This window comes from Mustela erminea, chromosome 1 (assembly GCF_009829155.1).
Source record: "Mustela erminea isolate mMusErm1 chromosome 1, mMusErm1.Pri, whole genome shotgun sequence".
NCBI classification, from domain to species: Eukaryota; Metazoa; Chordata; class Mammalia; order Carnivora; family Mustelidae; genus Mustela; species Mustela erminea.
The window spans coordinates 67,693,910-67,707,824 of record NC_045614.1 but is presented as its reverse complement, the minus strand read 5'-3'; the positions used below and the strand labels follow the sequence as shown (position 1 = coordinate 67,707,824).

Here is a 13,915-nt window from a genome sequence, read left to right as displayed (position 1 = left end):
ACCCAGGTGTCCCTTTTTTTTTTTTTTCTTAGAGAGGGCATGGGGAAGGGGCAAAGGCAGAGAGAGAAATAATCTTAAACAGGCTCTATGCCCAGTGCAGAGCCCAGCATGGGGCTCAGTCCTGTGACCCTGCTATAATGACCTGGGCTGAAATCAAGAGTCAGGCGCTTAACTATCTGAGCCACCGAGGCTCCCTGAACCCATCTATTCTAATGGTTCAGCTTAATTTCCTTTCCTTAGGTTTCCAAATCACCTTAAGTAAAATATAATTTTTCTTTCCCCTACTTGTAGGAGTAGGTTCTCCACAACCTAAAATGTCAGGCCATTAGTATAGGTCAGTGGCTAGACAGCTGGCAGGATGAGGCACAGTAGCTTCTGTTTTTATGGACCAATAGTGACCATCTAGCAAACTGCAACCTCAAGGTTCATTTTTGGGAAGCGGTTCTTTCCTCTTGCACCTTTGCTTTTATAGGCAACAGCCATTTCCCAGATGCCAGATTCACAAGCCTTCTCTGGCCTGTTGGGATCAGTGTAAGTGGCAGCCCATCCTATGAAAGAACAGCATGTAGGCCAAGTGGACCTACAGACAGTATAGCTCCATGACGTCAACTGTCTCTGGAGATTTGGGAGAGGGAGTCACCCCAGGTGTATCTTCCAAGCTCAGGCACCATATTCTGTAGTTATTTTGTTCCAGCGGAGTTAAGGAAGGGTCTACAGCCCAAGCTCAGGCCACTGTGTGCCCAAGTTCTGGAAGGGCTGAATTTATCATTTATCAACAAAAGAATTTGGGAAGAATTCCAGTATTTTATAATGTTTTAATATGAATTTTGGGATGTAACTATCTTTCCTACAAAAATTATTCAAGCACTTTAAGTGTCCTTTAACATTCATAAAATTCATGAGTTCATGATTATACTTCAAAAAAGAAAGCAAAAACAAAACTCTTTGATAATTTTTACAACCAACTCTTGACTCTGAAATTTAACGGACAATATTAAGTATTCTGCCTCTTCTATCAAACTATATTTCAGGATAATCAGAATAGCTCTAGTTGATAAAGTTACTCTCTACAGAAGAATTCCAGCCCATTTTTAATTTCTAATAAAATAATTCAAGAGTAATCAGTGGATGGAACCATTACTAAAAGATTGATTGGGGTGCCTGGGTGGCACTGGTGGATAAGCGTTCAACTCTTGGTTTCTGCTCAGGTTGTGATCTCAGAGTCCTATGATCCAGCCCTGCATTGGGCTCAGCTGGAGTCTGCCTGATTCTCTCTCCCTCTCCCTGTGCCCTTTCCCCCACTCATGTGCACGTGCTCACTCTCCCTCTCTCAAATAAATCTTTAAAAAAAAAAAAAAAATGGGGGGGTGGTACCTGAGTGGCTTAGTCCATTGGATGTCCAACTCTTAATTCTGGCTCAGGTCATGATCAGAGTTGTGGATCAAGCCCCAGATCAGGCTCTGTGCTGGGCATGGAGCCTGCTTAGAATTCTTTCTCTCCCCCAAGGCGAGGAAACTCTCCCTCTCTCTCTTAAAAAAAATTTAAAAAAAAATTTTTTTAATTGATAGGGAACTTTACAGTGATGGGATCAAGTTGTCACCACTTAAATCCAGTGGTTTTTATTAATATCACTAAAAATGGAGTACCCAAACATTGTGAGCCTCCTGGCATGGCACCATAGAAATGCATACTGAAGTATGTAAGGATTAAATGATTTATTTGCCATTTACTAGAAATATTTCAGGCAAAAAAGTGGGAAGGGATGAAGATGAAGCAAGAATGATAAAATCTTAATAATTGTTAAATCTGGGTGAGGGGTATGTAAGGGTCCATTATATTTTTTTTATGTGAATTTTCATTACAAAAAGTTTTAAACTAAAATTGGTGTTTTCAAGATGAAAAAATGGAAAAGAAAATTAATCTTTTTTTTTCTTAAAACTAACATTGTCTGTTTCGTAATGTTATAAAGTCATCATCCCCATACTTAGGAGAGCTGACCTATAAAGTTGCAGAATTAACATTATGTCCTCTTGCCAGATCTTTCCCTCGACCACTCTGACCTGGTTGCAGAGCTATTGAAGGAGCTGTCTAACCACAATGAACGTGTAGAAGAAAGAAAAATCGCCCTCTATGAACTCATGAAACTGACACAGGAAGAATCTTTCAGTGTTTGGGATGAACATTTCAAAACAATATTACTTCTATTGCTTGAAACCCTTGGGGATAAAGAGGTAAATGGCAGGATGTGTAAATAATAGCCTGTTTTCCTGTCTTTGATTGCTGGTTAATCAAGAACTACACAGATTTGGAAATTGGGAAAATGAGTCTCTCTTACTGCTTCTTCCTGTGTGAAATTTTCATAATGAGTACTTTTTCTTCTAAACCAATAGTTCAATGATTTTGAACAATTGACAATGGGAAAAATTAAAGGTTGCTGATGTTATTTTTATAGGAGAGTACAAGTTGCTTGTTTTGCATATTTAAACTACTTGTTCAAAAGTGTAATTTCCTGTTTCATAGGATGTTGTTGGTTCTTGATCTCCTACAAGTATGAAAAGTGTGATTTAAGTTTTCAACTATAGATGTGAAAACTTAATTATGTAATATACTGTATACTTTGTGCAGTTGTCTACAACTTATCCCTGCCCTGATGTTAAGACCCTTAAGTTACAGAAATGGAAAATATGGAAGATTGTCTACAACCCAAAATATTAAAAACATTAAAATATTTCTTCTTAGCCTACAATCAGGGCTTTGGCATTAAAGGTTTTAAGAGAAATCCTAAGGCATCAACCAGCCAGATTTAAAAACTATGCAGAACTGACTGTCATGAAAACATTGGAAGCACATAAAGATCCTCATAAGGAGGTAAGTTATGTGACCATTAAATTATTATTTTATTCTCAGAACTTCTTTTTTTATTAATTATGTAATGTATTATTTGCCCCAAGGGTACAGATCTGTGAATTGTCAGGTTTACACACTTCACAGCACTCACCATAGCACATACGATCCCCAATGTCCATAACCCAACCACCCTCTCCATTTCCTCCTTCCTCCCAGCAACCCTCAGTTTGTTTTTTAGGATTAAGAGTCTCTTACGGTTTGTCTCCCTCCCGATCCCATCTTGTTTCATTTTTTCCTTCCCTAGCTCCCAAAACCCTGCCTCTCAAATTCCTCCTATCAGGGAGATCATATGGTAATTGTCTTTCTCCGATTGACTTACTTTGCTCAGTAATACCCTCTAGTTCCATTCATATCACTGCAAATGGCAAGATTTTGTTTCTTTTGATGGCTGCATAGTATTCCATTGTAGATATGTACCACCTCTTCTTTATCCATTTATCTGTTGATGGACATCTAGGTTTTTTCCATAGTTTGGCTATTGTGGACATTGCTGCTATAAACATTTGGGTGCAGTGCCCCTTCAGATCACTATATTTGTATCTTTAGACTAAATATCCTATTCTCAGTACTTATATTATCACATGAAATGTATAAACACTGCTTGAAGTATACCCTTGAAGAGTGTCAGTCATTTCAATCAAATGAACACTTAACTTTGATGTTCCAGGTAGTATATCTGACAAAGATGCAGTCATATTTTTTCTATTAAATGAGCTGTGGATATCATGGTCTTTCACCTAAAATAAGCCAGCTCTAGGATATAATCTTGATTTCATTTTTTCCTTCTTAATTTGACTTGTAGTTTTCCAATTTAGAAATCACCAGCCATTACTGTCCACTTATCAATAAGAATTGGCTTTTTTGAGGGACACCTGGGTGGCTCAGTGGGTTAAGCCTCTGCCTTTGGCTCAGGTCATGATCTCATGGTCTTGGGATTGAGTCCCACATTGGGCTTTCTGCTCAGCAGGGAGCCTGCTTCCCCCTCTCTCTCTGCCTTCCTCTATGTCTACTTGTGATCTCTGTCTCTGGCAAATAAACAAATAAAATCTTTAAAAAAAAAACAAGAATTTGTTTTTTTGAAGTAACTTAAGAAGAATCATTATTAAAATGGTAAAGTGCCTGTAGGAGGTAGATGTCTGTTCAAAGTTTATTCAATAAAATAATGAGGACAGCTTTCCTGAAAGAGTCCTGTAAATCTGTCTCATCTACCCATCTATCTATCTCTTTTTATTTATAGTTGTGTAAAAAAATTAGCCTTTTTAAACTTTTATTTAAATACCAATTAGTCAACATACAGTGTTAGATTAGTTTCATGTGTAAAGCACCAGAGCAGTAACATGAGGTGCCTCTGGTAGAACCAAAATATAAGTGAAAGAAGTCAAACAAGGAAAGTTTAAAAACAGCAGTAAGACAAAATAGATCAAAACTAAATTTAAGAGCTGAAACTACAACTTTCAGAAGAAAGCATGGGTGTAAATCTTTGCCATCTTGGATTAAGCAGTAGTTTCTTAGATACAACACTAAAAGCACAAGTAGCCAACAACCACAACAAAAACATGTATTGGACTTAATCAAAATTTGAAACTTTGTTGCTTCAGGATGCCCAGGTGGCTCAGTTGGTAGAGCATGTGACTATTGATCTCAAGGTTATAAGTTCAAGCCCCACGTTGGGTATAGAGATTACTTAAAATCTTTTGAGGGCACCTGGGGGGCTCCATCAGTTAAGTATCCCATTCTTGATTTTGGCTCCAGTCATGATCTCAGAGTCCTGAGCTTTGAGCCTTTGGGCTCTGCACTCAGCTGGGAGTTGGTTTGAGATTCTCTCTCCCTCACCCTCTACCTCTGCCTCTCCTGCTCATGCTCATTCTCACTCTCTCTCAAATAATCTTTAAAAAATGTATAATAAAGTATTTTTTTAAATAATAGAAAAGGGTGTCTGGGTGGCTCAGTCAGTTAAGCATCTACCTTCAGTTCAGGTCATGATCCCAGGGCACCCTGCTCAGCAGGAAGCCTGCTTCTCCGTCTCCCACCTCTACTGCTTGTGTTCCCTCTCTTGCTGTGTCTCTCTCTGTCAAATAAATAAAGGAAATCTTTTTTTAAATAATAATAATAAATAAAAACTTCCATGCTTCAGTGGCACCTGGCTGGGTCAGTCAGTAAATCATGAAACTCTTGATCTTGGGGTTATGAGTTCAAGCCCATGTTGGGCATAGAGTTTACTCAAAAATAAATAAGTAAAATTTAAAAATCAGTGTCACAAATTTAAATAATGTTTAAAAAAAGAAAACTTCTGTGCTTCAAAGGGCACTCTAAAGAAAGTGGAAAGAAGAAGAAAATTTTTGCAAGTCCTATGTCTGATAAGGTAATATATTAAAAAACACTTGCAACTCGACAACAAAAAGAGAACCCAATTTAAAAATGAACAAAGAATGGGGTGCCTGGTTGACTCAGTCCATTGAGCGTCTGACTTGATTTCAGGGCATGGGATTGAGCTACATGCTCAGTGGGGAGTCTGCTTCTCTCTCTCTCTCCTCCCCCTCCTACCTCTCCCCCCAGCCCCTCACCCTGCTCATGCTTGCTCTCTCTCTCTCTCTAAAATAAATAAATGAATTATTTTTTTTAAATGAACTAAGGACCTAAATAGACTGTTATCCAAAGAAGACATGCAAATTGCCAATAAGCACATGAAAAAATGCCCAATATCAGTACTCATTAGGAAAGTACACTAAACCCACAATGAGCTACCACTTCACATACATGAGGAAGAAAAACAATAAGTGTTGGTGAGGATTCGGGGGTACCTGATTTGCTCAATTGAAAGAACATATGGCTCTTGATGTTGGGATCTTGAGTTTAAGCTCCACGTTGACCATAGAGATTACTTAAATAAATAAATAAATCTTTTTTAAAAAATGAAAAAGAAAATCAAGTAGTGTTGTGAGGATTTGAAGAAATCGAAACCCTCTGAATATTCAGAAGATAATGACTAGAGGTCTTATAGGAGAGTGAGTCATAACTTCTAAATCTATATGGATTCTTACTTAGATTTCTTTTTTTATTCAGCTGGTGTTTAGTAGTAGAACATCTGTAGTATCTTGCTGAAGGTTTAAAAAACTAATATTTGTAGTTATCCACCTTCTGACCCAAATAAGGCCTGGCATCTCTATTTTTACAAAAGATAAAATTGACATTCTTAAGGCATTACATCTAAAATTAGCCCTGGGTCTTCTGACCTCCAGTGTATTTGCCACTGTGTCTTTCTTAGTACCTCTCATAGATTGAGATCCAAAGTGAGAAACTACTAAATTAGAAACAAAAGCAATAATTTTTACATGGTCCCAAGACCATCTCTAGAGATTACAGATTCTACTAAAATAGAAAGACAGCCATTTCTTCTCTTCATTATAAAATTAGTGTTGGCCCTCCACTGGCCCAATATAGAAGGAAAGAAAATCATTATAAACAGATGAAGGAATAGCATGTTAAGTTGATAACCCATTAATGAGACTTTTTTAAGATTTTATTTTTAAGTAACGTTTTCACCTCACTTGGAGCTTGAACTCACAACCCCAAGAACAAGAGTTGTATGTTCTACCAACTGAGCATTCAGGTACCCCAGGATTATTTATATTTTATTATAATATAATAATAATATAATGAAAAGGACATGAATACTCCTGGAACTGAGGGTGCTGATAGTGAGTAGGGTTTCAGTATGGCTATTCTAGAGAATTCTATTCCCTTTAAAGATAAATGGAGCCTCCACCACCCAGTACAGCTAGACCACAGTATGATTTAAAAATTGCATTAGCCTGAGGCGCCCAGAATGCTCAGTCAGTCAAGTATCCAACTCTTGACTTCAGGTCATGAACTCAGGGTCATGAGATCTAGCCCCATGTCGGCCTCCATACTGAGTGTAGAGCCTGCTTAGGTTTCTCTCTCTCCCTCTCTCTGCCCTTTCCTTCCACCCACCCCCCAAAAACAAAACAAAACAAACTTGCATTAGCCAATGTTAAGAGAACATGAAAGAAAGAAAGAATATCAGGAAAAATTATTTCTCCCCATAAATCTATTCTGGTTTCAGAAGTTACTGACAGTTTGCCAACTCTGTGTTATCTGCACCCTCACTTTTTGTGTCTGTTTACTGTAGTAGTTTCAAAGCAAGTTATAGATACCTTGGTGTATTGCATATTTCATGAAGTTTTACTTCCAGGACACAGTACAGCATTTTAAATTTTTACTCCAATTTAAATATTTCCTCTTTGTTTTAGGTGGTAAGATCTGCTGAGGAAGCTGCATCAGTGCTAGCCACTTCAATCAGTCCAGAGCAGTGCATCAAAGTGCTTTGTCCTATCATCCAAACTGCAGATTACCCCATTAATCTGGCTGCAATCAAAATGCAAACAAAAGTGATAGAGAGAGTATCCAAGGAAACCCTTAACTTGCTTTTGCCGGAGATTATGCCAGGCCTAATACAGGTGAGAAACAAAATTTAGAGGAATAAATTATGATACATTTGGGATTCAGTTATTTTAGGCACTTCCTAGGCAACACTAGTGGTATAACCAAGCCTTCCTGCTGTCTTGGATATTCAGAGCCAAGACTTTCCATAACTAGTTCTGTGTGTGTGTGTGTGTGTGTGTAAACCATTTAGTCATTTTTAAGTGTGCAATTCAGTGGCATTAAATTCATTTATGATGTACAACCATTACAATTCTCCAGCTCCAGAATATATTTTATCATCCCAAACAGGAACTCTGTACCCATTAATAATTCCCTATTCCTTCTCCCCATTGCCCCTGGTAACTTCTACTTTCTCTCTTCTGCTTTATAGGTTCCTCATGTAAATGGAATCACACAGTATTTCTTCTGTTGTGTGGCTGGCTTATTTCATTTAGCATTATGTTTTTAGAATTCATCCATGTTATAGCATGTATTAGAATTTAATTCATTTTTTATGGCTGAGTAATTTCCATTAATGTGACTACCACAATTTGTTGAGCCATTCGTCTTTTGATGAATATCTGGGTTGTTTCCCTTTTTTTAATAACATAAATATTGCAGTGAACTTCCTTTTACCTTCTTATATGTATATATTTAGAAGTAGAATTCCTAGGTCTTGCCACATTTCTCTCCAAAATGGTTATACTGACTTGCAGTCACAGATGTAATGTGTTTTTCTCTATGCACACAAACCCATCCACATAAACGTTTTAATAGTGGGATCACATTTTATAACATGCTTTGCTTAATCATAAATTGTTAACTTTTTCCATCCAATAGATTATATTCTATAATGTAACAATGACTAATATTATATAGTGTGTATAATAAAACCATTCCTGAAAAGAATTAATCATTAATTTCTTTGTGCATCTTTAGTATTATCTTTGACACTGCTCTAAGCCTAATATTAGTCACTAAATTGTGGGGTTTTTTGGTCCTAAGAAAAGCATGTACACAGTATGTTCATGTCATACGTATAGTGGGTACTGAATAAATTTTTGCCAGGTATGAAACTTAGGGTAATGGTAGGGATGGGACAGATGTTGAGCTTAATTCAGCCTGAATTACAGGAGTGCCTTGACTGACAACCCTAGTTTTACTCTGTTTAGATTTTATTCAATAGTGAAGTGCTCTTGGGATCCCTATAGCTGAATAGGGTTCATCTGGAGACTTTACAGAGCAGGTTGGTGAAGTGGCAGCTTTCCAGGCTAAATAAAGGTAGAACCCAATAAGGAAAGCTAGCGGAGTGATAGCGGAATGGAGGTGTGGAAGGAGAGAAGGGCACATTTCTGCTGGGAAAGGCAGGAAGGTTAACTTCAGTCACTAAAGCTTCCTCTCCCTTGGTATGCCTATAATCTCATTTTTGAGCTACATCTTCTGTCCATGTTGGAATTGGAATAGTACCTTCTCAGATCCCCCAAGAGTGCTAACAAGGACTTTTCTCCCTAGGGTTATGATAATTCAGAGAGCAGTGTTCGGAAAGCTTGTGTCTTCTGCCTGGTGGCTGTTCATGCGGTAATTGGTGATGAGCTAAAACCACATCTCAGTCAGCTCACTGGCAGTAAAGTAAGTAATGATGCTTTGTCTTAAAGGTGGTGGCATTGGTACATTTTTCAGATTTAGTTCTTTGTTGTGTTAAAGGGTAAATTTGTTATTCACCTTTGAACATGTCCGGCCTTGAGCATCCAACTTATTCCTCCTCTACCGTTTGAATTTTAACTGTTCCTACTTTCACGTTGGTCACTCACATGAAGTCAGGTAGGGTAGGGTGCTGTAAAGAAATGCCTACAGCCAGCACATTCCTTGCACACTCCCACACCCAAATCCTTGCCCCCAAGGACTGTTTAAGAATAAATAGTGGTTGGGGCGCCTGGCTGGCTCAGTTGGTGGAGTGTGACGCTTGATCCCGGTTGTTTTGAGTTTGAGCCCCACAGTAGGTATAGAGATTATTTAAATATGTAAGTTCATAAATAAATACTCTTTTAAAAAAGAATAGTGGTTTTATACATTCATGGATTACTTTATATCTCCCAAAATGTGGAACCCTTGTGCATTTCTTTAATTTCCCCCTATGAACTACGATAATCGAATATTTGCTTTCCTTAAGACTTAAAAAAAAAAAAAAAAAGTAGGGGTACCTAGCTGACTCAGTCAGAAGGGCATGTAGCTCTTGATTTGGGGGTCATGAGTTCGAGCCCCACATTAAGTAATAAGATTACTTAACTAAATAAGCTTTAAAAAACTTTTTAAAGACTTTAAGAAAAGAGTCTTTCCTCATTTCTTTGATACAATCAAACATTGAAATTTATTCTACGAGGTGAGGATAAACTATGATTGTTGAATTTTTGCTTATGAACCAGTTAGCAGGAAACAGCTTCCTCATTTAAACAGTTTCCCACACCCTAGCTATTGTCATTACTATGATCAAATTTATTTTTAAAATTGCAAAAAGGAGGGGTGCCGGGGTAGCTCAGTGGGTTAAAGCCTCTGCCTTCAGCTCAGGTCATGGTCCCAGGGTCCTGGGATCGAGCCCCGCATCAGGCTCTCTGCTCAGCGGGAAGCCTGCTTCCCCCTCTCTCTCTCTCTCTCTCTGCCTACTTGTGATCTCTGTCTGTCCAAAAAAAATCAAAAAAATTACAAAGAGGTGGAGAAAATACTTATAAAAGTATATACCTAAAATTATAAGTTATAGGTAGATTAAAGCAGTGATTCTTAACCCTTTCTGAGTTACAGACCACTTTGAGATATGGGTTGTATCTCATCCCAAGAAAAATAAAAATACAGAAAATTTTACACATAGTTTCAGAGGATTCACTGAGTCCCTGAATCCCATGGACACCAGGTTAAAAACCCTTGAATCAATGAGTTAATGTTAAAAAAGCAAACTTTCAACAACGCAGTCTTCCAAAAAAAAAAAAAAACATAGTCTTCTTTTGGCGTTTTTGGTTGTATTGTTATTGTTGTTTTAAGATTTTTATTTATTTATTTATTTGTTTATTTATTTATTTATTTGACAGAGACAGAGCACAAGTAGGGCGAGGGGCAGGCAGAGGGAGAAGCAGGGACCCCACTAAGCAGGGAGCCTGATGTAGAACTTGATCCCAGGAACATGGGATCATGACTGAGCTGAAAGCAGACACTTAACTGGCTGAGCCATCCAGGAGCCCCTCTTTTTTTTTTTTTTTCCCCTAAAGTAAACTCTACACTGAGCTTGAACTCAAGAGCCCCACATGCTCTACCAACTGAGCCAGCAAGGTGCCCAACACAGTGGTTTTCAAAGAAAAAAAGCTTTTGTGATAAGCTCAAGTTGTGTCGTAATAATTCAAAGATGTCTGTAGAAGAATTAAATTTGAGTACTTTGTCAAGACTCTTAACTCCAGGAAACAAACTGAGGGTAGCTGGAGCCAAGGTTTGTGGGGGGATGGGGTAATTGGCTGATAGGCATTTGAAGTAATGAGCACTGGGAGTTGTATGCAACTAATGAATTACTAAATTCTACCCCTGAAACTAATAATATATGTTAATTAAATTGAATCTAAGTAAAAATATTTTTTTAATGAAGTACTTTGTCAGAATGCTAGGCAGCCAGTTGCATATGAGATCATAGCTAGGTTGAGAAAATATTTGGAAATGACATTAGATGACAAAAGTAAAGCATAAAATTCTATATGCACTGATAAAAACTTTATAAAAATATGATCTCATCTAGGAAAGACTACAGAGTGACACAGAGAAATCAAGAACATTCTTGGAGGGCAATGTTATAGTTGTTTAAGATCTTGGGTCCTGGAACCCAGGTGCCTAATTTACTATCCAGGCCCACTTCTTACCTACCCTTGTGACTTTGGGGTAATGACTTACACATCCTATATCTTGATTTCCTCATCTGTAAGTTATTATTGAGATAAAAAGAGATAGTGTAAGGTAGTTAGCTTATTATATAGCACATGGTGCTCAGATGTTTGTCCTTATTGTCTTAATGGTGACTTTTTTTTCCTAAGTTAAAGTTTTACATACTATCAGTACAACATTTTTCAAAAGGGCATATTAGAGTACTCAGTTGTCAGGGGTGCCTGGCTGGCTCATCCTGGTAGACCATGCAACTCTTGATCTCAGGGTCATGAGTTGAAGCCCCATGTTGGGTGCAGAGATTACTTAAATAAATGAGAAAATAGAATACTCAATTGTGAACAGACTGAGACTTGAATTTTTTTTTTTAATTCTTAATTAACAACAATAACCGGTATAATTTAGTCTAAAATCTCTCTTTTAAATTCATGTATGTATATAAATTTTTTAATAAACATCTTACTATAACTTAAAATTTGCTCAGTGACATATGTTCGGCTTGAATCTGCAGATGAAGCTACTGAATCTTTACATCAAACGTGCACAGACAGGTTCTGGAGGAGCTGATCCCACTACTGATGTTTCTGGACAAAGTTAGTGAAGCTGATTAAAGTGAACCAGGCCTCTCAAAGAAAGGACAGACAGACCACCCCTCATCAATGAAAGGAAATTTTCAAACACATCTTTTGGAACTTACCATCTTTCCCAGTTTTAGTTTTTTGTTTTGTTTTGTATTTTCTGTAACAGAGAGCTATCCTCAGTCTGCATGTAACCTTTATGATAGTTATTCCAAATTCAAGAAGAAGCAGTATTAACATCAGTTGATCAGTACCAAGTAATTTTTAATCAAATTCATCACTTCACATGTTTGTACTTCTTTGTCTTCCCATTAACCTTTGCCAGTGTTATGATTGTATAAATTTTTTTAAATGCTGGTTAAAGAGAATGCTTAAAGCTTTAAAAGTTTAACAGTCTAAAACATTTTTTTTTGCCTCTATTCAGATGCAGAATAATATTTTTATTGCTACTTGGAGTTTTGTTCCGTATCATGTCCTATGCTAGAAATACTGAAATGATGTGAAACAAAGCAGGACTAATTTGAACTACAGCTGGACTCTGTTGGTGTGATGGTGATACATGTCATTAGCTGCAATTTCTTTGGGGTGATCTATAGTTTAAAACTAAGACCTCAGAGAAAGTGCTACAGAATCAGCCAGTTCTGTAACACTGATAACTGCTTGTTGGTTGTTGATCTTGCCATCTTTATTTAAAACCATGTCCCTTCTAAGATCCCTTATGAAAGCTGCACCAAATCATCTGCCTGTTGTTTTCTTGATACTTATTAAAATAGAAGGTTTTATTGCAGGATTTTTGGTTTATCTTTGTTGTGAATGATGCTATTTTCGTATTTATTAATCTCAAATTCACTTATGAACAAACTTGATAATGGAAAGAGACAAAAAGTAAATCAAGTGCATGTGTGTCCTTGACCGTCTTCTGTTTCTCATTTAATAAACAAACTTATTATTGAGACATGGGAGTCAACCAGCACCTTTTCTTTAAATGGTGGAACCTGGTTTCCTTTTACCATGAAATTGTCTTACTTGAAAACATTGATCCTGATGAGAGAGAAGATGGTGCAAGGCTATTATCTTTGTGTAATGGACTCAAATTCTCTACCTCTTCAGGGCTAATCCTTATAACTGAGCTGCTGCCTGTAGTGTCCTTTGGAAAACTACTTCAAGGGTGATTTTCTGTTACATTTTAACAAATTTTTTTAATCACCTTTTACTACACCTATTCTTTTCATGTGCAGCCAACTTTCAAAAATTACCAGTTTGGTGAAAGGCAAATTAGATCATTGGGAACCAGGATACTAATGATTTCTCATCTTGACTTTTTTAAAAATCCTAACATGAAGTGAATTTGACTGGAAAGGCAAATAGCTATTAGGGAAGCAATTTGCTATTGTTACAGAGTTATCTGTACTTTATTTGTTTAATTGAAAAAAAATGTAGAAATGTATGTAAAGAATTTAAGACAAGAGTACTGGATGGATGATTTGTCATAGGCTTTTCCCTTCGTTTCTGTTCTAGCAGCAGGAAAATAGTTTCTCTATATCCCCTCCCCTTTACCTGTAACAGTTTTGTTTTCTACTGTTAATTACATTGTGTATTTATAGTTCTATGCTTACTGTTGTGCATATACTGGCAATAAAACTGTACATAACATTACTTGAAAAATTAACAATGTATATCAGTTATTTTTCTGTCTCACTGTGTGAAAAGTCATGTAGCTCCTAACTACATTTTTCAAAACTATTTCAGAGGTCATGTATTAGTGCTATTCACATGAATTTTATAAGTGCATCTGAGGAAAACAGATTTATCGGGAGTAGCCTCCACAGTCAAATTAGATGGCTGTAGGGGCGCCTGGGTGGCTCAGTGGGTTAGGCCCTCTACCTTTGACTCAGGTCATGATCTCTTGGTATCCTGGGATCAAGCCCTGCATTGGGCTCCCTGCTCAGCGGGGAGCCTGCTTCACCCCTCTCTGCCTGTTTTTCTGCCTACTTGTACTCTCTCTCTCTCTTTCTCTGTCAAATAAATAAAATCTTTACCAAAAAAAAAAAAAAACTCATGAGGCCATTTCTTCA

At 37.2% G+C, this 13,915-nt stretch overlaps 1 protein-coding gene across 46 annotated transcripts in view; it reads left to right on the top strand.

The window, feature by feature from the left end:
• CLASP2 (cytoplasmic linker associated protein 2) overlaps positions 1 to 13,509 on the top strand; it is a 190,212-nt gene extending 176,703 nt beyond the window's left edge. For all 46 annotated transcript variants that reach the window (XM_032305449.1, XM_032305950.1, XM_032305676.1 and 43 more), the window contains 5 exons: positions 2,038 to 2,231; positions 2,740 to 2,868; positions 7,179 to 7,385; positions 8,863 to 8,979; positions 11,774 to 13,509. In XM_032305449.1, the coding sequence (XP_032161340.1) occupies positions 2,038 to 2,231; positions 2,740 to 2,868; positions 7,179 to 7,385; positions 8,863 to 8,979; positions 11,774 to 11,860 (734 nt within the window). In that variant the 3' untranslated portion in view covers positions 11,861 to 13,509. The remainder of the gene's footprint in view (positions 1 to 2,037; positions 2,232 to 2,739; positions 2,869 to 7,178; positions 7,386 to 8,862; positions 8,980 to 11,773) is intronic.
• Positions 13,510 to 13,915: the final 406 nt, after the last annotated feature.